Raw genomic sequence first — 25,610 nt, 5'->3', positions numbered from 1 at the left:
AGGTTATCCTTGAAAAACACTTGCTTCCTCCTGCTCAGGCAATGTTCCCCAACTCTGAGGACTGTTTTTTCCAGCAGGAAAATGTCCCATGCCACACAGCTAGGTCAATCAATATGTGGATGAAGGAGCACCACATCAAGACCCTGTCATGGCCAACCCAATCTCCAGACCTGAACCCTATGGAAAACCTCTGGAATGTAATCAAGAGGAAGATGGATAGTCACAAGCCATCAAACAAAGAAGACCTGCTTACATGTTTGTGCCAGGAGTGGCATAAGGTCACCCAAAAGCAGTGTGAAAGACTGGTGGAAAGCAGCCAAGACGCATGAAAGCTGGGATTAAAAATCATGGTTATTCCACCAGATATTGATTTCTGAACTCTTCCTGAGTTAAAACATGAGTATTGTTGTTTCTAAATGAATAAGAACTTGTTTTCTTTGCATTATTAGAGGTTTGAAAGCACTGTTTCTTTTTTATTATTTTGACGATTTCTCATTTGCTGCAAATAAATACAACATTTTTAGCTTTGAATTTCCGATACATGTTGTCTGCAGTTTATAGAATAAAACAACAATGTACATTTTACTCAAAAATATACCTAGAATGAGAAAAATCAGAGAAAATGAAAATTTTGCAGCGGTCTCTTAATTTTTGCCAGAGCTGTATGTCACCAAGTGACTCCAAATACTGCATGGTTGCGGTTTTTAGCCGAAGCTGTTACACCCGGGTCCTGTAGCCTTAAAGGTCTCTTTGACCCATATAGCAAGACCAATACTATTAAAGACCTCTGATAGTGTGGGGCCTTGAAGATTTCCTATACAGTTTTATTTTTTTTATTTATTTTTTTTAAAAAGGATCCGGATGTCAGGTTACATGTCAAATAGGTTTCAGGAGCTTTTCAGGAACATTCGCCAAATGTAGAGCACAAATGTGGCATTTAGTAAAGGTTTAAATTCTTATTCTTCGTATAGTACTGCCATGTTCTGCAGCCATGTATATAATGGTATGATGAACGCTGCGTATGCCGTGTACCAGTTAATGACTAAACTACATTTGTTTTTACCTGGTGCAGTTATTTCAGTAATCGCCTTTCCCTTCGCTGCAATTTGAAAGCTTTTACCTTAACAGATCCTCCTGCTTCCCGACACTACAGCCTCCCCTGTGGTCCCGACAACGCACAGCTCACAACTTTGACCTTTTCGTTAATTGCAAAGCCTGGTGTTAAGACTCGAGCTGTAATAGATGTTTTCTGCAATCTGCGGCTTCATGGTAAATCAATAAATGGCCGCTGCATGCCTGACACCAACTCGGAGGAAAAGTTCAGCTTCATTTCAACGTGTCAGGTTTTGTACTGTGAGCCCAATTTGCTAGGATGAAAGTGGCCCCGAGCCTCTAAGCAAAGTCATACATCAGCTGGTTGTTACATATTTCCAACACAATCTCCGTGTATTGGGGGGAGTCATTCTGTACATACTGGGTTAATGGGGGCGCAGTGGAAGTCTCCAGGTCCGGAGACATTAATGACACATGGTACAGTGAGGGTGGGTGGTTAGGAATTTTACCTTGAGTCTTCAAGTTACTCCTCTGAATCCAGGAGTAGACAATATGTCCTGTGTGTTTCCGCTAAATGAGGCTTCTCTGTATTTTTGGTGAAAGGATGATGGCCATGATGTAGACTTTTCACAAGGACCTTCTCCTGATACCACTAAGTCATATCCCACCATCTTTACCAACATTCCCATGACCCTTTTTTTACCTTAAAATTCCCAATTTGATGACTTATCTAGAGATAAGAAGTTGCATGCGTGTCTCAGAGCGTTTAATACCGGTTTAAGACTTATCAACCAATATAGGTGAAGCTTATAACTAGCACATTGTCAATGTATGAAAGAGATGTCATCAAGATGAACTTTTTTGGGGGGCGGGGGGGGGCAATCATAAAGAAATTTCTTTCACTTGGGTCCCATCACTCATGTCCACCAAGACCAAAGAATTTGTAAGACCCTCTTCTCAAAATAACCATAGTTGGGTAGTTTTGTCCTCACCTGGAGAAATTTCATGTCAGGAAGTCCTGGAGGAACCTTAGAGAGCTTGTTGTTGTCCAGATGAAGTTCTCTGAGGGTGGGCAGGGAGGAAAGGCTGCCATTTTCTACCGCTCTGATGTTATTGAATCCAAGTCCTAGCCTAGAATATCACATAAACGAAGACCGTTGTCAGATTGGAAAAACAAGCCAAGGTGGTGAATATTTTTTATTCTAGTTATGGCAATTCCTGAAGTTGTGTTTGAGTATTTGTTCTCCTAAGAAGATAGGTTCCACAAAGTTCGGGGACCTATAAGGATTGTAATTCAACTCTCCTAACCCCAACATAAGAGTCAATTGTGAAAATTGCAGAAGACTAGTCTGACTAGGAACCACTCAGATCTTACATTGAACTGACCTATGGCCCAAGTTTGGGACCATTAATAGTATCGGAAGATGTTAGGGGGAGTGAAGAACTTGTGTTGTGGTGGTGGCGTTACTTCTATATTTCTCCAAGCTTGTTGGGAATTCTCCAGGTCTACAATTTATTCTTTCAATATAAAAGCAAGAGTTGAGAATGAGTGCTGGAAATGTGGGTTTATTTGACAACTAAAGCTATACACAGACCTTTAGTAGCTATTTATTTGCTTATATGCATGGCCCGAGAATTATTTTCCTTTTAGTCATTCCCGTGGTAGACGGGAAGATTTCTTTCCTGCCAGATAAAAAGTTAACAATAATACAGACATGTCACATTTATTAATGTTTGGCATAGTTTGTCCTGGAGTGCCATTTTAGCCAAACTTTTTTTTGTAGCAAAATTCAATCTATATACCCCAAAATGGGTTAAAGTCTGACCCTAACAGGTCCCCTATTAGAAGAATGGGGGTCTATTCTCAGCCTGGCCTTCTCCTTCCAATTCCAGAACCAGGACTGTAGGACCAACATTGGGACAGTTGAGCTGAGTACTTCTATTTGATAGCATGGAGTGTGAGTGGTGAGGGTCCATGACTTTGAACCCTTACCAATTCCCCAAAGAAGGTGCAATGGTGCTCAGTGGAGCACTTGAACATATCTTAGATTTCCTTTCCTAGATGTCTTACTTTGTGTCTTACAGAACGTTTCTCAAGTCAATGGTGCACAAATGTGAAAATTGTAAACATAATGGGAGACATTTGGGCTAGTCATGTGGAAGACAAGTTTACTAAGCTTAGTTTTACCTGTAAAGGTTGTTATACTGGCTTAGATCTCCCATCTCAATTGCCTGAATCTTGTTATGGTCAAGGTGGAGCTCATTTAGACTGCTTGGTAGACCTGGCAAATATAACACATTAGTTTAGGTGCAAATATCAAGTCATGACTCGAACAGCCTAAAACAAGTATACCACATGATACTGGAGATGGAAATGGAAACTGTAGACAGTGTAACCTTAGTCCAGGCAGACTGTAAACAGCGTGACTTTAGTCTAGGGAGTCTATAGACAGTGTGAATTTAGTCTAGGCAGTCTGTAGACAGTGTACCCTTAGTCTAGGCAGTCTGTAGACACTGTAACCTTAGTCCAGGCAGTCTGTAGACAGTGTACCCTTAGTCTAGGGAGTCTATAGACAGTGTGAATTTAGTCTAGGCAGTCTGTAGACAGTGTACCCTTAGTCTAGGCAGTCTATGGACAGTGTAACCTTAATCCAGGCAGTCTATAGACAGTGTAACCTTAGTCCAGGCAGACTATAGACTGTGTAACCTTAGTCTAGGCAGTCTGTAGACACTGTAACCTTAGTCTAGGCAGTCTGTAGACAGTGTACCCTTAGTCTAGGCAGTCTGTAGACACTGTAACCTTAGTCTAGGCAGTCTGTAGACAGTGTACCCTTAGTCTAGGCAGTCTGTAGACAGTGTACCCTTAGTCTAGGGAGTCTATAGACAGTGTAACCTTAGTCCAGGCAGTCTGTAGACAGTGTAACCTTAGTCCAGGCAGTCTGTAGACAGTGTAACCTTAGTCCAGGCAGTCTGTAGACAGTGTAACATTAGTCCAGGCAATCTATATACAGTGTACCCTTAGTCTATGCAATCTGTAGACAGTGTACCCTTAGTCTAGGCAATCTGTAGACAGAGACAGTGTGCACTTAGTCTAGGCAGTCTGTAGACAGTGTAACCTTAGTTCAAGCAGTCTGTAGACAGTGTAACCTTAGTCCAGGCAGTCTGTAGACAGTGTAACCTTAGTCCAGGCAATCTATATACAGTGTACCCTTAGTCTATGCAATCTGTAAACAGTGTACCCTTAGTCTAGGCAATCTGTAGACAGTGTACCCTTAGTCTAGGCAATCTGTAGACAGAGACAGTGTACACTTAGTCTAGGCAGTCTGTAGACAGTGTAACCTTAGTTCAAGCAGTCTGTAGACAGTGTAACCTTAGTCCAGGCATTTTGTAGACAGTGTAACCTTAGTCCAGGCAGTCTGTAGACAGTGTAACCTTTGTCCAGGCGGTCTGTAGACAGTGTAACCTTAGTCCAGGCAGTTTGTAGATGGTGTAACCTTAGTCCAGGCAGTTTGTAGACAGTGTAACCTTAGTCCAGGCAGTCTGCAGACAGTGTAATCGTATTCCAGGCAATGTGTGGACAGTTTAACTTGCTTTACATTGCCCAAGGGGCAATGATAAGGAAGCTTAAGGTAGTCATTTCCCTCTGTTTGAATGGCCACAGAGTCCTGCCCTAATACTCCTTCAATGAGTAGGATTAGGTTATTGAATAAGTGCTGTTCCATCCTGTTCAGGGATGATAGGGTGTTTTGACAAAAAACAGCAAAAGAAACTCATTTTGAAGTTGCAATGGGGTCCCCTTTGATCTTTGTACATCCCCGTGTGAACAAAATGTAATCTGAAATAAGACATTTGACTTTGCCATTACATTCTGCACTTTTGAGGCCAAGAAGTAGTATGTGTTGGACAAGCAGAGACAAGCCTTTGTTAGTAGCATATTGTTTTCCCCTATGGGGTTTCCTGTTGTTGTCTGGTGTGGACATAAAGGAGGGAGAACCGAGATTAAAATAGGCCTTCTTTTGGTGCTAATTGGCACAGCCACACCTATATCTACCTAAGATAGAAGGATTTGATGATTGTTTGCTCTTTCCATATCCATACCATGATCCCAAATTGTTCTCTTGTTTGAGAACATTGTCGGCCGTGAAGAGAAAAGATACTTGTGTAGGTCCTTACCATCCATGGTGACACTACATTGTGTTGGACCTTCTCTCTCCAGTGGCTGCAAACCAGCCACATGGGCTTCCTCTGCGTTACGTTGTATATGTGCCCACACTCTTATTAATATTGAAGGCACATTTTTCTTCTTTTGAACCATATGTTTTAAAACATAGAAGTCTATATGGACAGCAGAAATGGATGGATTGTATGGATAGAACTAAAATAAAACTGGACACCCAACCTACAGTATGTTTGATCCTCATGTCAGACACAGATGGAGAACTGATGTCTAAATTTTTGCAGAGCCTTGGATAAGAAAATTATTAGGCAACTCGTATACAGCCTAGAAATGTTCCTTGCACCTTGTATCAATAACCACAAAGCATTGAAACATGTGCTCGTCTCCAATATGGCTGATCTATGCTGACATATGAGATAGAGATGGTTTATTGGTACAAGCTGTTGGCTCTCCTCCCTCTTCTCAGGATACTTCCTTCTCTGGTCACAGATCGACACATACAAGAAGTTTTTTCTTTTTTTTTTTTCTAGCTTTCTGCGCTCAAGGACTCCAGGTATCATTACCTTTAGGAATTCCGCTTAACTTGGCTTCTGAGATACGAAGGTAGTTGAGTTTCAGTCCATCAAATGCTCCCGCTTCAATACCTCCATTCTCAAGTGGGTTTCCTCCCATTTCTAAAGAAAAAAAAAACAATTCACAATCATTGGCATGACTTGAAACTAATAGGCCCCAAAGCAAAATTTCCAAAAGTGCCCCCAACTATCACGGGTCTTTATTGGTCGTCTCGTATGGGCCTTAGGGACCTTTTAGGCAACCTTATGTTCCAGAGCTCAGGTGCGAACCCTGCACCTACTATAATTATGCCCCTGAACACAATCACTATGGATGGTTAGAGGTTCTTCTGAAGTCAATTTTTGGTGAAGATAGACTATAGGAAATATCTTGCCTGCTTAGTTTGTATATGTGCAGCATTTTATAGTGGTGATCCTGCAGATACCAAAGAGTTAAGACCCCCATACACATTGGACTAAAGTCAACCGAATTCTCAGGGGAATCAGTTAACATGCTCAGGAGCCTCCTGAATCGTACCCTACAGATGATATCAGGGAGAGAAGGGTCTGGCCTGTTGAATTTCAAAGATGGGGCAGCATAGCTGATCTCCTGGGATGTATTCAGAAGATTGCTTTATATATTTCATTTTGTGTGTCTTTTTTCTATATTTAGTGTTTTTTTAATATATTAGTTATTCGTTTTTTACCTGGACTACTCTACATTCACAACCACTGGATATTACTAATTTTATAGACTGGTACCATAAGCACTTATAGAGATGGTCAATACAGGTATACCATAAATGTCTAATTAGTATAGGTCCCATCTTACCAATCTGTACCTATGTCAAGAATAAGGGTTCCTCCTCTCCAGTCCTGGCTGTTGGCCACCACATCTAGACAAGGAAGACTTGTGAGGATGTCGCTCATGTGCCCAAAGTTGGTACCTCTTAATTCATTCTGTGGTGGCCATCTTATTAGTCAGGACATGAGCTTGGAGACCCCCATTCTCAACACAGGTGGGTTTCATACAAATCTGGACTCACCAATGCAGTTCATATTCTTATGGCCGTTGAACACGTCTTTGGGGATCTTCTTGATCCTGTTTTCATGAATGCGTAGTTCCACCAGAGACTTGGGTAGACTCTTAGGGATCTCTTCGAGGTTGTTTTTCGAGATGTACAACTTTTGAAGCTTCTGTAGTGGCTCGAATGCCTTCTCATTGACTTTGGAGATTTTGTTGTTCACTAAAACCAATGCCTGGATCAAACGGAAATAGATTTACTATCTGAAATGAAAGTTTGTCTCTCTACCACTTGCAATATCATTTCTTCTGTATATGCTCCACTACTTTTTTCCAAACTAGCTCACATTTTTTTTTAGCTTCATTTCACTTAATTTTCCTGTTGCTGCATTATGTGCCCCAGAGCTGTTCTTCCATCTATAAACTGGGTCAGGCAGTCCAATCCATAGCAAGTTTGGAGGAGATGCGGAACTGTTTTTGGTTACCCAATAACTTCTAAACATGAATGCACAGTAACTAGCACGACTAACATAGCCATTATGGCTGAAATGAGGCCTGGGAGGTGAGGCTATGCACTTAGATTATTGAATTGTAACCATTTTGGGGTCGTTGTGTCAAACAAATGGGCCCTGCTGCATGTATGATCGTTGTAGACCACCGACTGACCATGAGAACCGGGGTCCTCCACTCAAAGTAAATGGGACAGACAGAGAGAGATAGCCAAGTGCAGTGATCAGTTTTCTCCATTAGTCCCATAGAGAACCTGTCACCAAGTTAAAAGTGACCAATTTTTGCTCTTCTATTGTTCCCCTGAGTATTCTGTTTTTTGTTTTTTAAATCCACCATAGGGTCCTGGAGATATGGGTCTTTTTACTTAGCGCTAATGTTTATGGTTTTTGCTAAGAGGATCCTCTGGGGCGAGTCTTTAGGCTGCACTATATCATTACGCTGTGAGCAACACCCCTTTGGTAAAGACCATAAAAATTAGCAGTAAATACAGAAAAGCCTATCTCTGAAACTGTGTGGTGGATTTAAAAAAAATAATAATAATAATCAGGGGAGTAGTGGGAATAACGTAAGAGCCCAAAATGTCCTCTTTGACCTAGTAACATGTCCCATTTTAAAGGGTTTTTCCACTAAATAAATGTATCATATATCCACAGGATAGATAATAAATGAATGATTGTTAGGAATCCCTAACCGATCCTGAGAATGAACAATCCTAAATTCCCCTGTGTGAATTGAGCATTAATGTGCATGCATGTGTGGCGCCCCTGCTGCGCATTGGTGCCACAGAACCTAGAAGGGTGCATAGATGGATTTCTCCACAAGAGGCCCTCACTACATGCAAACACCTCCACCTTCCACCTCATACCAGCAGAGGGAGCTCTGATAGGGATATATAAAGGGAAGGTGGAGCCAGGCAGCTCAGTCAGTGTTCAGTCTGCAGAGAGAGAGGATGTAGCTGCACGCAGGCTGCTGCGTGAGGCAAGCTAGGCCTCCAACAGCCCTGAAGCCTAGTGAGGGCCCCGAGCGGCCGAAGGCAAGTGGAACTAAGGGGGCAGAGGAGCATAGTAAGCTCACCCTGATTTCTATACCGGACACCGGGTCCGCGCCTACAGGGATTTTTATGACCCGTAGGAACAACCGGAATCCCTGGAGAACTACAAGTCCCAGGTTAACCAACCGCTGACCACAGCAACAGGGTTAGGTACCACTAAGGCTCCAGCGACCAGGAATAGTGGGAACCAGGAGAAAACCCTACCGTCAGGTCAGTAGGTACAAGAAGGAAGCAGTAAGCAAGCCAGGCCTAGCTCCAGGCAGGCCCGAAGCTTAGAGAGTAAAAGACACAGATCAGGAGGCCTTACACCCGCTCACTGGGGAGAGTCCAGAAATGTACCCTTCGCCCTGAGTGCTCTGGACCGTACCTGCATCACCACCAGTAAAGGTATTGAAGTTTGCCCTTGTGTGTGTGCCTGTACTTCCTCTGGGACTGTCCTGCCGTCTCTCTCCTGCTTCCACCATCTTTCTAAACCTCTACACTGCCCTGAGGCCTGCTCCACCTGTTGGGAGCCGTTCCATCATAGCTGCCCCTAACATCAGCCTCAGTGGACTGTCGCAGCGCTGGTAACCTCTTACCAGAATCCACAGGTGGCTTCACAAATTATTCTAAAACCCCTATAAATATAATCATTCCCCATTTTGTTGACCGCCCTGGGCCACGGACCAGGCCAGCCGCCGTGATTTCCCCCAAGCATCTGAAGGCCCGGCTGCCGAGTACCCCACGGCACTGGGGGCGCGTCACATGACCTCGCTCCATTTACTTCTAAGGGATTAATGGATAAAGCCTTTCCATCAGCCCCATAGAGGTAAATGAAGCACACGGGGGTGCCTGTTTTTAGGATCAATAAGGGACTTGGAGATCAGATCCCCAGTAATCATACATTCATCAGATGTCCTGTTGATTTCGTGGGTCATGCCCTTTAAAAGGAGCTGTAGTGCCCATGCATGTCACCAGGACTTTGATCAAACATTGGATGCAGGCCCCAGTTCTCATGATCGTTTCAGGGCCCATTGTGATAATACTTTTATCAATAGAACTGGGCAAAAAGATTCACAGGACCCCGGTCCAATGTCCATGTTGGTGCTTCATGGCGGCCATACCAGGATCCTACAAACTTCTTCAAATGCCAGTATCCTGTGTGTGTCTGGCATGTGCAATATCTCCGCTATGCCATAATGGCGCAGAGAACATCACGATGTGAAGTCCTGACCACGTGGGCACCAGAATGCCAGCACTTGAGTGGGGGGCCGCGGAAATTCATGGGACCCTAGTCCAGCTGTACAACTGTGGATGCTGGGCCGGGTCCTGCAAATCTTTTTACTCCACTCTATTTATCACATTTCCTATGGACAGGAGATCAATCTCAAAATATGGCTACCAACGACAGCCACTGGAGGGCGCTCATTGGCATCAATGTATGCAGTAAGTGTTTGAGCTCCCACTAGTGGTGTCTGCAGGTAACCACTCATTTATCATTGAACTTTATGTCTTTTGGATGGGATTTTGGAACTTTGTATCAGAAAAGCAAAGCCCTGACCACTAAACATATACTATGAATATTAGATCTATGGATTTAGATACAAAATGGTATTTAAGCTTTAATGGTGGGCATTCACTTTAACTTTGGAATAACTAAGAATCGGGATCTGGTAACATCTGACTTGCATTGTTCGTCTTTTATAACTTTTTAACCTTTTATACTTTTGTATTAACTGAGCGCTCACAGTATCATAGTCTAGGTGTCATTACAGCATTACTCTTTGTGCTTTTCATGTCATTGCTCCTACACACAGATCACATTTCAATCAATTTCAGAAAATGGGGAAAGAACAATGGGGCCCATTTATCATTAGCGTGGTGAGAAGAACAATTTACAAAGGAAAAACAAGACATTAATTTGTCGTAAGTTTCACAGAACTCCTCACTTACTATATTTGCTGCAACCCACGACATAGTGAAAACATAACCATGCCGCCTCAATAAAAATAAAAACTGCAAAACAGTCCAGTATGGACATACCCTTAATATGTCGTCAGAAAATTACCTATTGTTATAATCCATTTTTTTTGCGTTAAATGTATTTTATTTTTAATGTTGGCTACAATTTTTTTGCCCATAATGATGTTATATTAAAAAAAATTAGTAATCTTGCAATTTTCACAGTGGCCACTGGGGCTTTTATATACTCCTACTTAATATCCTTTCAGAGAGAGTTTTCAGCAGTCTCCTTATCAGCAGAGACAGGATGACAATGACAGGTAACACCTCTATACACAGCTAATAACTCAGTGTCAGCCAATCACAATATTCGATGTCACGGCTCCCCCTTCCTTCACAATGAGCTTTGCACATGCTCATTAGATGCATCAATACAAAAGATAGGGTCGGGTCTGATCATTGTTGCTAATGTACATGTGTTGTTTCTTGAAACAACAGGAAATTAAAGTAAAAAAAAGAAACCTCATGGTTCCCAAGTGCAGGATTTCTAATTTTTTTTAATTACAGATTGTGATATAGAAAAAATAATGCCAATATTTTTTTTAATACATGTAGCACAAAAATCAGCCTTAAACAAAAAATCATTTTCTGTTGCTTGCTTCCTCTTAAGCTGGTCATAAAGTACCCAGTTGGTGGGTCTAGATTGGAAACCCTGTAGTAAGTGTTACATTTCCCTGCAGTGCCACCACAGGAGAAATGAGGTATTACACTTTTATCACAAAATAGCTTTGATAGGCCATGTCATAGTTTATAGCCATAGATGAGGGTCCTGAACAGGGAACCTTTGTCTATAACGTTTAAACTTGTTTTCTAAACCTGACAACACCTCTAAGACATAGACTGCTGCGGGCATAGATCCACATAGTGTAAATGGGAAAAAATCTTTTGTGACTTCATTGTGATGTTTTAAGAAATTCCTTAAAGGGATTATCCAGGCTTGAGCTCTAAGTCTGCAGTCACTCTATGTGATTATAGACTTGTGAATTCTCACACTGTGTGCACTGTCATGATTCACTGGTGCCAGGACCGGGCGGGCACATGACTACAAGTATGCAATTTACATACGTATGGTCACATGCGGACTAGACGTGTGTGAATACATCTAGTCGGAATGTGGCTGGAAGTATGCAATTTGCCTGCTCCCAGCACCGGAGAATCCTGACAGCACACACTGTGCGCACTGTTAGGATTCACAAGTCTGCAGTCACATAGAGTGACTGCAGACTTGTGGCCCAAGCTGGGACAACCCCTTTAACTCATGACCTGAGGACTGGAGAAAATATCATTGCAGAATATTACAATGTAAAGTATTACTCACATAAAGGCTGGTAAGTCCTTTGAAATCATCTTTTTTGATTTCCATAATTTTGTTATTCTGTAGATCCAGGAGGGTGGTGTCTTTTGGAATATTTTTGGGCACGCTGGTCAGACCTAAAACAAAGACAAAAATTGTTAAAACATCTCATAACATCCATAACTTTGTTAAATACATTACAATAATTAGTTCCACCGTTCACATTAGATGAGTGCTGGCTGAACACACCGATTTTGTTGGTCAAGGATGACCATCTGAGAGTTATAGGGACCTCCCGGCTATCCCACCAACAGATGATATCAGGCGAGGGAAGGATCAGGCAGTTGGAATATCGACAGCGTATCCTTTTGTTTTTAGGGTGAGATAAGTTACAGTCAGAGTTGTCTGGAAGCAGGTTTTTCCTCTCGCCCCATTGAAAACACATGAACGCTCATCTGAGCCGATTCAGGGGAGGCAGGGTCAGGAATAGAGAGGAGGAGCCGAACAGGCAAACTTCAATGCAGATCTTTGTAAAGTAGAATTCAATTCTACTTGAATTCATTTGCTCCTCTCTAGTCGGGAGAGATAGCTGTGATCTACTGTGTATGGCCAACTTTATTACCAGCCAACTCCCAGGCAGTTCCAGAGTGTGGTCCAGAGCTCCCCTCTCTTCCTTCCTACTGGCCGTCCCCACCAGGGATCCACCTCTGTCCGGCTCCCTCGGGCCTTCTGGTGGTAAAACCTTTCCTGGCTTCCCTGACCCTATACGTGGTTTGCCTTCCTGGTGGATATGGCGAGGGGTCGCGCCAAAACTTGTCCACGACCTCCGGTTTCTGGCTAAGGATAATTGGCCTTCACCAGTTTGGGATCCGGCACCCTTCTCTGCCAACCCTTCACCCGTTTTCGTTCTCTTGTGGGATCTCAGGGTTCCCTCTATGCTTGCGTCTCTGGGCCTTTCTTTGTGTTTCTCCTCTTCCTTCTCTCTCCTCTCTGCTTCAGGCCTAGCTCTGGAGCTGGGCCCAGACGGAGCCACAGCTCCCTGTCAGCCCTCTCTGGCTGAACTCTCTCTCAGCTTCTCCTCGGACTGAACTCCCTTGTTCCTAGATGGTACCCACCTTTATACTCCCTCTGACACCCGAGCCCTGGTGACAATGCAACCAATGGGCTCCTACCTATGCCCAGAGTCCCTCCCCTGTCTGCTCCTACACCACTGGGATGTTCCTCCCCCCTCCCCACTCCAGCCAGGGACAGAAGCTGTCGTACCTGCACATCTATCTGGTGGGAGTACCGTTGGTCTGTCCCCCGGAAATGGGGTGAGTGTGGTGCATGCAGCTAACTGAGCTCTGTTCCACGCTCCATCCTTACCCGGGAGTGGAATACCACACCTCTGGTTCGAGGTGCAATACCCCTGTAGCAGCCGAGTCCTCGGGGTGCTACATTCCCCCCCGGTAAATCACAGCACGTCCTCGGGCTGGAATAGAGCAAAACAATTAGACATACAAAAAATTTTTAAAGTGTACACTTGCATATAAGATATTAACTTTCAATCATCCCTTTATGGGAGGTCCTTTTCTCTTTAACGTTACTGGTCAAAACTACCGGAACTCTTTTAGCATATGACACATTATAGAACATCACGGGTAACTTTTACATTATTATACTAGCAGCATTTAAACTTTCAATATAAAACTTTTTCAAGTAAAACATTATCATATAAAACGTTCTTCACAAACACATTCTTGATCTCTGGCCACGGCGCAACTTGTGACCAGGTAAAGTGCAACAGTCACTAATTCCGAGGTAGAAAAACAGTTCTTATAAAACCAGTAGGGGGCACTTTAAGAAGCGCAACTATTTACAGGGTGGCCGCTCTCAGTCCTCGGCCAGTGGGAATAGGGAATGGCTGCTCACAGTCCTCAGCCTGGTAATTTAGGAAGAGCACACAGGTAACAGTTCACACAATCAACAATTTCACGACAGTTCTTGTACCCCGACGGGTAACTATATATAATTCTTTGTTCACGCTACTTCCCTTCAGTAGCTATGTCCTCTCTGTGCTCCCTCCTGAGGGTAGTCTTCAGACCCGTCCGGGTCCTCTTGGCTTTCCTCATACTGCAACTCCTCCTCTGTTAGCCGGTGTACGTGAAGGGCGTACGGTCCTTTAGCACACTGATGCCGGGTGAAGGCGACCACATCACCCGGGTAGAGGTCACGTCCGCGGTGTCCCTCCGGCAGGTGGCTCTCGACATCCCTGCGGGTAACAAAGACGTCGCCGGGGGTCCGGTGGTCTCGTATAAAGCCCCAGCCGTGCTCCAACTGGAACTTTACTACGGTCCCGTTGGCGCGTGGACCGTGGGCCGCACGGGGGTTTCGTCGGGCCCGGCGTTTCTGCTCCGAGCTTTGGACCTGCAGCCGTTCCTCGCGGATCCGCCTCTCTCGCCGTTCTCTCCCAAAGACCTCTAGCTGTTGACGGCAGCATTCCTCACGCTGGGCTGCGGCCGCCCGGGTCTCTTGGGTGAACCCCATGAGGTTTTCACCGGTGGGGTCCCATGCAAATTGGGCCTCCTCCAACGGGAGCGGGACAATGTTGGCGGGTGCCGGTGCCGGGATCAATGGCTCGCACAGGGGTCGTTCCTTCCGGAGTCGGGGGTTGACGTACTCCGGTGGCCACACGAAGGGCAGCCCGTCCGGGCTGGTATGCTGTGCAAAGAGATCTTCGCCCAGGTGCAGCACTGTGGAGGTCGAGGGTGCTGTGGGGGCAGCGGCGCCCGGAAGTACCCGGCCTTGCGTCCAGGCCGGAGGCATCCTCTTTGGGTCCAGGTATGGCACCTTTGGGGAAGAGGGCGCTGAAGGGGCAGCGGCGCCCGGGTTCACCAGGCCTTGCGACCAGGCCGGTGGCACTGTGGAGGTAGAGGGCGCTGTGGAGACCGCGGCGCCCGGGGGTACTCCGCCCTGAGACCAGGCCGGTGGTCCTTCCTGCTTCGCCGCGCTCAGGGTTGAGGCGCGTGACGTGACAGGGGGCGTGGCCGCGGCTCCTGCCGCTTGAGGCCTAGCTGGAAGCAGTGGCGGTGCAGCGACGGGCGTGGTAGGTGGGACTTCGGGCTCTGCGACGGGGAGCCGGGGCAGGCTTACGGCTACTGGGCACGGGGTGATGACGTCCCCATTACCTGCTTCCATCCCCGCGGCTCCCTCTGCGGCGTCGTCTCCGGCCTTCGTCCCTCCTGCACCATCCTCAGGGGCAGACATGCTCCTCGTTGCGGGTGGCATCCTCTGCTGGCGGGTTCCAGCCTGCTGGACCATCTCCCTTCTCCACTCGGCCAGTGCTTCTTGCTGCACTCGGGCCATCTTCCGGGCCAAGGCCTCCAGCGCGGTCTGTGCACGCTCCCGATCTCTGGGGAGCTGTGCCAGGATCTCCACCAGGCCTTCTGGGGTGGCAGCCTGCAACAGGTTACGGACCACAGGGTCGGTGCTGCTCGACTCTCCCTCCATCTCCGGGTGCGATCTGTCCAGACTCCTCCAGGCCGCACCCATCTTCTCTGTTTTGTTCCCTATCCGCCCCCATTGAGGGTGGTCCCGGGGCAACTTAGTGGCAGTCAGTTCCAGGGGCAGCCCCCTCACGCTGATGGACATTTCTATCATTGCAGTCTCTGCTGGTGGGGGCGGTCCCTCTTTTTGGCGCCATTCCTGGACCTGGCCCACGATGGGAGGTGGCCTCTTGCCACCCTCTGGCACGCCCATAATGGCGTCCGCTCTGCCAGGGCGGGAAATCGTCTCAGTTGGCGGGAATCGTCTCCTTATGGCGGGAAACTCCGTTGATGGCGGGCAAAGGCTGCAGATGGCGGGCAAACGGCGGGAAATTACCCGAGATGGCGTCCGATGGCGGGGACCCTCTGGAATTGGCGGGAGACTTCTTCTTACGGTACATGTGAATTTTTCTTCAGGCACGCAGTACCTGGTGGTTGCAGGCACGTGATCCTGCCGACTACGCCAAAGTTGACGCGCCCCTGGGCCTGAGTCGTGCGGCATCGCGCGCACGGGGGCTTACCCGGAGCCGGATCAGATAGGGGTAGTAGTCTCGTGGCGGTGACCCGGTCCGTGCCCAGGGAGTCAAACTGAGTGGCAGTATTTAGCAGTAGATGTTAGAATGTTCGACTACGCCACCCGTGGATTGCGGTCATGAGACCGCCGCTGCAGGGCAGACCGCTGAGGCTGGTGTTGTTTTGTGCAGCTGAAGATGGGATGACTCCCCACGGGAGGAGTATTGCCTCAGAGCAGCTATTGTAGAGTTGATGATGGGGGTGATGGTGCGGATGTCCCAGTGCTGGTGGTGCAGGTGCGACGACGAAACACGGAGTCTGGTAGTGTAGTTTCAAAAGCTTTACTCACAGTTGTTGCTCCGGTCACTTTGGCCAGCAGTGACCACCCGAGCCGTGCTGCGTCCACCAGGTACGGGACTCGGCCAACTCCCAGGCAGTTCCAGAGCGTGGTCCAGAGCTCCCCTCTCTTCCTTCCTACTGGCCGTCCCCACCAGGGATCCACCTCTGTCCGGCTCCCTCGGGCCTTCTGGTGGTAAAACCTTTCCTGGCTTCCCTGACCCTATACGTGGTTTGCCTTCCTGGTGGATATGGCGAGGGGTCGCGCCAAAACTTGTCCACGACCTCCGGTTCCTGGCTAAGGATAATTGGCCTTCACCAGTTTGGGATCCGGCACCCTTCTCTGCCAACCCTTCACCCGTTTTCGTTCTCTTGTGGGATCTCAGGGTTCCCTCTATGCTTGCGTCTCTGGGCCTTTCTTTGTGTTTCTCCTCTTCCTTCTCTCTCCTCTCTGCTTCAGGCCTAGCTCTGGAGCTGGGCCCAGACGGAGCCACAGCTCCCTGTCAGCCCTCTCTGGCTGAACTCTCTCTCAGCTTCTCCTCGGACTGAACTCCCTTGTTCCTAGATGGTGCCCACCTTTATACTCCCTCTGACACCCGAGCCCTGGTGACAATGCAACCAATGGGCTCCTACCTATGCCCAGAGTCCCTCCCCTGTCTACTCCTACACCACTGGGATGTTCCCCCCCCCTCCCCACTCCAGCCAGGGACAGAAGCTGTCGTACCTGCACATCTATCTGGTGGGAGTACCGTTGGTCTGTCCACCGGAAATGGGGTGAGTGTGGTGCATGCAGCTAACTGAGCTCTGTTCCACGCTCCATCCTTACCCGGGAGTGGAATACCACACCTCTGGTTCGAGGTGCAATACCCCTGTAGCAGCCGAGTCCTCGGGGTGCTACATATACGTTGACATCTTAAAGGACAGCTTTACCAAGTAGCTATTTGTTGAATATAGTGGTTAAACAGTCGTTTTAAGCAATAAAACCAATCTGACATGAGATTCCTCTTTTCTATGTATAACGCAGGTATTAAATTAAGAAAGGGTCAGAGGCACCGCTGCTATTCCCACAGACAGTAGCTATACAATTGGAAGTAAAACTGATAATTATCAGCCACTTGCAGTCATTACAGTCATTTTCTAAGTATCAGTTGTAGCTAATGGACTCCTGTTACACACCTGTCTCAGCTCCAGGGCCGGGCCTTGTTCCCTTCTCTTCTGGCAGACACCTTTTTCTGTGGTTTCACAAGTTGCCCAACGAACTCCAGTGACATCTTAAGAAGACCTTTTAAGGCCGACACAGACACCCATGTGTGTCTCAAAGCAAGCCCACCCTTGGTCCATGTGTTCACCCTGAATTGCGACTTAGTATAAACAAATCACAAAGTGATCCCTAATATCCCTACTGTTCCATGTGCCATCCGGCAAGTCCATCACACTATGCCATTGCCTTTGGTCTGTGTTGTCCTCCCTTACCTGTGGCTTGGAGAATCCACCTCGCCAGGTGAGCCCATAACAACAACTTGGAACTAGTGTGTAATTCGCAGGACAGCAAGCCATATTAACATAAAGGATGTACAGGGGCAGAGATTATATGGAGAGCATAGGACACACTCATTTCCAAGTCCTGATGTCCGAGGGGAACCACTCTGCCACAATAGAAGACACCAGTGTTTATAATGTGACATTGTAGATCTGAGACCCAAGAGCATACATAATGTGAAGCCAGACCATATGGTTCGTTTGGGGCCCTTGAACAGAGTAGGTTTAGTCCTGGATGGTCCCATATGTGGCACCCCAGGGGTCTGGTTTCCACAGTAACGGCAATGTTATGTCTGAGAGCAGGTGGGAGGTCTCTTGGTCAGGGATCCTATGCATGCCACACCTCCTGCCCAGTCCTGGGAGGGGAAGAACTTCCCCTATATAAACCTAGGGCTGAGGCAGGGTTAGTGAGTAGAGAAGAAGTAGAGACAGAGAAGAGAAGCAGATATAGGAAAAGAACATCAGGAGCTCTGTGGGAGCAGTGCTATAAAGAGTCAGGGGCTGGCAGCTGCAGAGCTCGCCCTGACTGAGAAGCTATCACCGGACCCGGAGTCCGAGGCTGTGGGGACTAATCTTTACCCAGCAGCAGAAACCGCCCGGCAGGGGATTTCAGGTCCTCTGGCCAAGAAACCCGAAGGCACGGTCACACGCGTGGGACCAGCACCGCCGCCGTGGAGCGGACGCCACTAGAAGGCCCCGAGTCACCGGCCATACGGGTGAGCACCACACGGTACACTCAGGGACGTGGGCTACTTATACCCGCCTCTAGCAAGGTAGCCAGAAGAGTACAGTCAGTTTGGGAGGCCTACAACTCCGCCTGGCCAGGGGAGATCCCATCTGCTCAAGGACTGACCAGGCCCCGATCGCTAGCCAGTACTCCGGGAGGGTCTATCTTTATCACCAGTAAAGACCCTGAACTACACCGCATCGTCTCTGAGTGATTCCTGCTACCCCCATCATCCACGTCGGCTGCCCTGAGGCCATACCCCTCCCGTTGGGGGTGATACTACCACGCTGCACAATCCTACCACCGGCCTCAGCGGTCTGCCCTGCAGCGGCAGCTCCTTCGCTGCATTCAACGGGTGGCGTAGTCGTCCAACATCTACCGCTAATACAACGCCACTTAGTCTGACTCCCTGGGCACGGACCGGGTCACCGCCACGAGACTACAACCCTCAACAGATCCGGCTCCGGGTAAGCTCCTGCATGCGCAACGCTGTGCGACACAGGCCCAGGGGTGCGTCACATACATATGGTAAAAACTTGTGCAGAAGCCTTCCATCTCCTACTTGCTAACTCTCCTGGAAAAAAATAGGAGACTTCCAAAACCCCTGGAAGAGATGGATAAAAGTCTCTTGAAACCTTTGGGAAAATAGAAGTTCCAGATACTGATGCAGGGATGTTTCATGTTTAGAGCCCCAACATCCAGATATACCGTACATTCTGGGATCTCGGCTGCACCCTTTGCACACTATTTTGCAAGGTCTGCCGCATGACGACTTCCAAAATCCTGCAAGTATACCTACGGAGGAACTGGCGAGGAATCGTTCCATGGGTCATAAAAAGAGGAAACCAACACCAGGTGGCACCATAATAAGAGTCCATTTTGATCTTTACTATGGATTGTCCTCTCTTCCCTGAGGTTGTATATTTGTACATATTATATTTAATGTTGGGTACTCTTTCATTTATATTGTTTGACTTTTTCCAGAATTTTTTTGGCCAGTCCAGTTCTCCTCCGAGAACACAGATATGAACGTATAACTTATCCTTGACAACTTGACGGATTAGTAGATCGTCCATCTTACATCACCCATCCATCATCCATCAGTAGGGTCGTCTATTACCTGGCACATACTTATGCAGTTATGTAATGAATATCTTAAAGGACTAAGAGGTTAATTCCCAGGACTCAGATCTGATAGTGAGAGTCTGGTAAATGTCTAATTTATGAGAGCACACCTCTGACGTAAGCGTCCTGCACTCATTCACTCCACACGTTGGCTGCCCCCTCCTGCTGCTCATCATGGAGTATGCTGTACATAACCCCCAGTGGTGGGCACATTTGGAAATGGTTATATAAAGTTATGGCTGACATTGAGAAGTGTCTGCTTGAAGGTGGATTCTGCTGCCGGATGTCTGGGAAGAAGTCCATGTTATTCATAGTAATTTTACTCAAAAGGATGCTGGTTGTGGCTACCAACCTTGCACCTCACTATGCGGCAGACAGACCCAGATGCATGGAAGATTTTTGTAGACATTTTCCTCCTTTCCTTGACAAGCTCTTGACTGTAAACTAGTTCCAGACTTTCCTATTTATTTATGTCTGTATTGCTGATTGGAAAGTATGTTGGGCCATTCCATATTTTGGAACCTTAGCAGCTGTGGAAATTACCTTTTCGCAAAGGAGTTTTTCAAGACTGTAAACAGCGCCACTCTTGTCCACAGGTTGTGTCTAGTATTGCAGCCTACATGAATAGGACTGGACTGTAATACTAGACACAGTCCATTGCGGAGAGCGGCACAGTTTTTGAAAAAAAAATTGACTTTTTTTTTTGCAATTTTGTGCAATCACTTACACCATCTTCCTAGAGCCTTAATTTCTTGTTTTAAGCAGTACCCCAAATTTAGTGATTTGTAGTCTTCAAGAGTGTTATTTAGGGGAGCACATGTTTTACATGCAACCTTTGTATCTGCACATGGGCTCTGTAGGCAAAGCAGGTCCACGACTACACGGCTTCTCTACTGAGCACCCACCACACTGAATTATTGTCAGGATGTCTGTTCTACCATTAAGCACCACCATCCACCCAGAGTGTCAACCACAACCGTTCCCCAATGACTACATGTCGTCGTTTTATCTACTAGATAGTATGTCAGGGGCTACATTCATGATGTTCACCTAAAATTTTCCATACGATTGGCACTTTGGTGAAAAGACTTCTGATGGAGGCTATGACAACCAGCTTCAGAAAGGTAGCAAGGAATCCACAAACTATTGTAGCACCTGCCGTGGTCCAGTTTCACTCTCCAGGCCTCCACCGATGTCTCTCTGCTTTCCATAACATTGGATACCGGTATTGGCTCCATTACGTCACTATGAGGGGTCATAAATTATCATACACTGCCCGACCTCACCGGAACTTCAAGTTAGTGTTATTGCAGTGATTCTGTGTACCACACTCTCCAGATCCTTATACTCTCTGGCCTTCAGGGTCATACCTGGTACCTTCCTTTCTGGACACTTTGATATTGACTTCTGCTCCATCTCCTGACAACGTTTTGATCCTTCCCTGATCCTTCCGCACAATTATGACTACTTTCCCACTGTTGGCTTTTGGCTTATCTGTACCACCGCTATGTCACTGCCTGGTATCCTTAACACAGCACATGCTGCTGCCAATCAGTGACTATTTGAGGTGGCCAATACCTGGAGATCCAACTAGAGAAGTACATTCCTCCATGAGGGTTTTAAAGTGGTATTCCAATTTCAGACATTTATGGCATAGCCACAGGATGTAGGTCCTACGTCTGGGGTCTTAAGAACGGTGCTCCATCTTACACATCTGTGAATGTAGCCAAAACTTTTTGCATAGAGATTTTCAGAACTCCCATAGAACTGGGAGTTTACGGTGGCTCAAGACAGGTATAGCCTATCCGATATAGAAACTTGGCACTCATATGATTCAAATATATTTTTTGTATATATTTAATGGCAAAAAATAGGACAAAAACAGATGTTTCGGTCACTGCAGACCTTCATCTGTGTACAGTATGATGTAGCCAGAGGGCATATGTAAGACAGGTGCCCGGTGGGTGCGGTAGCTTAGTAAAGGAGCGAGAGAGATATAGGTTTCCTTGCGGTGGGAACACGGTGTCCACCGCTTGTTCCAGTAGGCGCCTAAATATATTTCCTGAGTCATATATCTATAGTTTCAGGTTTGGACCTTGCTTGAGCACCTATTCACCCCAGGAGTGCGGTAGTTTTTTGACATACTATCAGGTATAGCCTATCGGACATTTATGGCTTATTTTGTGGAGATATCATACATCTCTGAGAAGGGAACACCCTTTTAAGGGTGAAGAATAAGAGCGTCCCAAAGACTCTACATCCTGGTTCGCCAACGCCAAACCAGCTGTGACATTAGAGGTTGACCTTCATCACACATGTGTTCTCTCTGCAGTCTGTGTCCACCTCTGGGGTCATCGCGATGTGAGAATGATATGAATCAGGTTACCCTGACCATTTTTGTGATAATGAGAAGGATCTTGTTCCAATTTTTCTTAAGTTGTTTTGTTCTAGGACATAAATTCTCTCTATCATCCACTTATCTTTTATTTCGGATGGGAGGAACATTCCATGACCAACACATTCTTGCTGTATCTAAAACACATTATTTCCATTCTCCACTTTTGCTTATTTCCGTGTGGGAGAGAAGTCTCACAAATCAGATCTGTTTATTAATGAAGCAAAGGTTATTTTTCAATCGGTCCTATCCTTTCACATCACCAAGCATCTGCCGTGGAGCCAGAATAGGTTAGTACAAACCCAATATAAGTATGCAAATAGCCTCTTCAGAGGAAAAAACGACTAGAGCTCTAGTTCCTGGAGGAGAAACTTTACCCATTAGAGCTCCTGTCAGTGGCTCTCACCTGGACAAATTAATTGTCTCCTGATTTGCACTGATGAGGGGAAAACATCAGGAAACATGCATCTGCTAACAGAGTTTCTGGTTTGGCTTCTTATTCTAAGTCATTTGGTAAGGGCCTTTAAAGGGCCAATATTAAGTTGAAGGATTGTTACCCTAATTAGTGGCACTTAAGTTCCTGTGCTCTTCCTCTCTGAAGAGGTTATTTGCATATTTAAATTCCCAGAGGAGGATTGTGAAACTTTACTTCTTAGACTACCGAATATAAGTAGATGTTGATTAGGGGGAAAGGGGTCATAAAGGACATACTGTGGGTTGAAACTAGAGGTTTTGGTGAGATAAGTTACAAAAAGCTCCTCTACCTTGACCATCATATTAAGCTACCGGCTCAAGGGAGTATGTATCACTAGAGGTAGGCCTTGTAGGTCCTAATGGTCCCATATGGAAGGGATCAGCTCAGTTAACCACATTCACTTCTTATAAGGTCCACTGAACCTGTCTATGATCTTCTCAATCCACAAGCATAGCAATGCTCGCAAACATGAACCTACACATGTCAATATGGGTCAACCTGAGCTTCATTATACTTTTACTGTAAATGGGAAGAATGGGCAATGAAATGGCCTTAACTAATAGGACAGGAAGGCTTTGTTGTACAAGGGTATAGGGCAGTGGTACATGGGCGTTACTGTAGTGGATGTAGAGGCTGCAGTTGGACCCATGCATTGGAACTTAGGGGAACTAAAAAGGTTCAGTTGGCCCATATGATACAACCAACACCATTCAAGACCTGTGCTAGCTGGGAGCTCTGTTGGAGGATACACCTTGGGGCCCATAAGCTTCAAGCATTCACTAATACAGAAATGTAACTTGAAGTTATTAGGGCCCCACAGCAAAATTAATAAAATAACTGTTCACCTACTAGGTGCCATTTTAAATACTCGTGACTTTGGACACTAGGGACACTAGTCCAGGAGAATAGGGCTCACACCCGGGTGTCGAATTGATTAAGATATTTATTTATTTATTTTACTCACTTATATAGCGGCATTAATTCCACAGCGCTTTACAAACATTATGGGCACTGTCCCCATTGGGGCTCACAATCTAAATTCCCTATCAGTATGTCTTTGGAGTGTGGGAGGAAACCGGAGAACCCGGAGGAAACCCACACAAACACGGGGAGAACATATAAACTCCTTGCAGATGTTGTCCTTGGTGGGATTTGAACCTAGGACCCCAGCGCTGCAAGGCTGAGCCACCATGCTGCCCTAAGATATTAAGATGTTGATTCTAGCGCCTCCTCTGGGCATCATAGAGCATGTGCAGAGTAAATAAATTTTTTTTTTTTTTTACAGCCGGAGATTAAGTATTATATGACCTTTCCACAGCAAAAAAATAAAATAATAATAATCGGCCTATTTTACAACAAAAAAAAAGTTCCACTACTCCTATGTATTTTGGCAGTCGCAACAAATTCATGGAAAACTCTGCACATGTTTGATGATCCATCCATTGGCAGTTCCCCTGTGATACTCCATGTCATGAGGAAGCCCCCTGATCTCAGACTGAGTCTACAAACACTTTGAGGAGGAGATAGACGTTGCACAGTCAGTGCCAGCATGGCATTCCCTTGGGATCCCTTCACAGCCGAACATTTCCTTGTGTCAATGAAATGAGATAAGCAGAAGTCTCCATTACATCATTGGGTTCTGAAAAGTCAATCTGTCCAATATAAGCAAATTCGCCAGCATTTAAGGACAACAGCATGTCCGCGGATGCATACAGTTATATGAAAAAGTTTGGGCACCCCTATTAATCTTAAGCTTAATGTTTTATAAAAATTGGTGTTTTTGCAACAGCTATTTCAGTTTGATATATGTAATAACTGTTGGACACAGTAATGTTTCTGCCTTGAAATGAGGTTTATTGTACTAACAGAAAATGTGCAATCTGCATTCAAACAAAATTTGACAGGTGCATAAGTATAGGCACCCTTATCATTTTCTTGTTTTAAATACTCCTACCTACTTTTTACTGACTTACTAAAGCACTTTTTTTTGTTTTGTAACCTCATTGAGCTTTGAACTTCATAGCCAGGTGTATGCAATCATGAGAAAAGCTACTTAAAGTGGCCACTTGCAAGTTGTTCTCCTGTTTGAATCTCCTCTGAAGAGTGGCATCATGGGCTCCTCAAAACAACTGTCAAATGATCTGAAAACAAAGATTATTCAACATAGTTGTTCAGGGGAAGGATACAAAAAGCTGCCTCAGCGATTTAACCTGTCAGTTTCCACTGTGAGGAACATGGTAAGGAAATGGAAGAACACAGGGACAGTTCTTGTTAAGGCCAGAAGTGGCAGGCCAAGAAAAACATCAGAAAGGCAGAGAAGAAGAATGGTGAGATCAGTCAAGGACAATCCTCAGACCACCTCCAGAGAGCTGCAGCATCAACTTGCTGCAGATGGTGTCACTGTGTATCGGTCAACTATACAACGCACTTTGCACAAGGAGAAGCTGTATGGGAGAGTGATGCGAAAGAAGCCGTTTCTGCAAGCACGCCACAAACAGAGTCAGCTGAGGTATGCAAAAGCACATTTGGAGAAGCCAGTTTCTTTTTGGAAGAAGGTCCTGTGGACTGATGAAACCAAGATTGAGTTGTTTGGTCATACAAAAAGGCGTTATGCATGGCGACAAAACAACACAGCATTCCAAGAAAAACACTTGCTACCCACAGTAAAATTTGGTGGAGGTTCCATCATGCTTTGGGGCTGTGTGGCCAATGCCGGCACCGGGAATCTTGTTAAAGTTGAGGGACACATGGATTCCACTCAGTATCAGCAAATTCTTGACAATAGTGTTCAAGAATCAGTGACAAAGTTGAAGTTATGCAGGGGATGGATCTTTCAGCAAGACAATGATCCAAAACACTGCTCCAAATCTACTCAGGCATTCATGCAGAGGAACAATTACAATGTTCTGGAATGGCCATCCCAGTCCCCAGACCTGAATATCATTGAACATCTGTGGGATCATTTGAAGAGGGCTGTCCATGCTCGGCGACCATCAAACTTAACTGAACTGGAATTGTTTTGTAAAGAGGAATGGTCAAAAATACCTTCATCCAGGATCCAGGAACTCATTAAAAGCTACAGGAAGCGACTAGAGGCTGTTATTTTTGCAAAAGGAGGATCTACTAAATATTAATGTCACTTTTCTGGTGAGGTGCCCATACTTATGCACCTGTCAAATTTTGTTTGAATGCAGATTGCACATTTTCTGTTAGTACAATAAACCTCATTTCAAGGCAGAAACATTACTGTGTCCAACAGTTATTACATATATCAAACTGAAATAGCTGTTGCAAAAACACCAATTTTTATAAAAC

At 45.9% G+C, this 25,610-nt stretch overlaps 1 protein-coding gene across 1 annotated transcript in view; it reads right to left on the bottom strand.

The window, feature by feature from the left end:
* Positions 1 to 25,610, bottom strand: part of BGN (biglycan) — an 88,778-nt gene that overhangs the window by 15,463 nt on the left and 47,705 nt on the right. The window contains exons 3-7 of the mRNA XM_073639931.1: positions 11,686 to 11,798; positions 6,828 to 7,041; positions 5,794 to 5,904; positions 3,242 to 3,335; positions 2,046 to 2,184 (exon numbers count right to left, since the gene is read on the bottom strand). Of these exons, the coding sequence (XP_073496032.1) occupies positions 2,046 to 2,184; positions 3,242 to 3,335; positions 5,794 to 5,904; positions 6,828 to 7,041; positions 11,686 to 11,798 (671 nt within the window). The remainder of the gene's footprint in view (positions 1 to 2,045; positions 2,185 to 3,241; positions 3,336 to 5,793; positions 5,905 to 6,827; positions 7,042 to 11,685; positions 11,799 to 25,610) is intronic.

Source organism: Phyllobates terribilis, unplaced genomic scaffold, assembly GCF_046119375.1.
Source record: "Phyllobates terribilis strain yellow unplaced genomic scaffold, ASM4611937v1 Scaffold_7__3_contigs__length_470593459, whole genome shotgun sequence".
NCBI classification, from domain to species: Eukaryota; Metazoa; Chordata; class Amphibia; order Anura; family Dendrobatidae; genus Phyllobates; species Phyllobates terribilis.
This window is presented reverse-complemented; position numbering and strand designations above follow the sequence as displayed.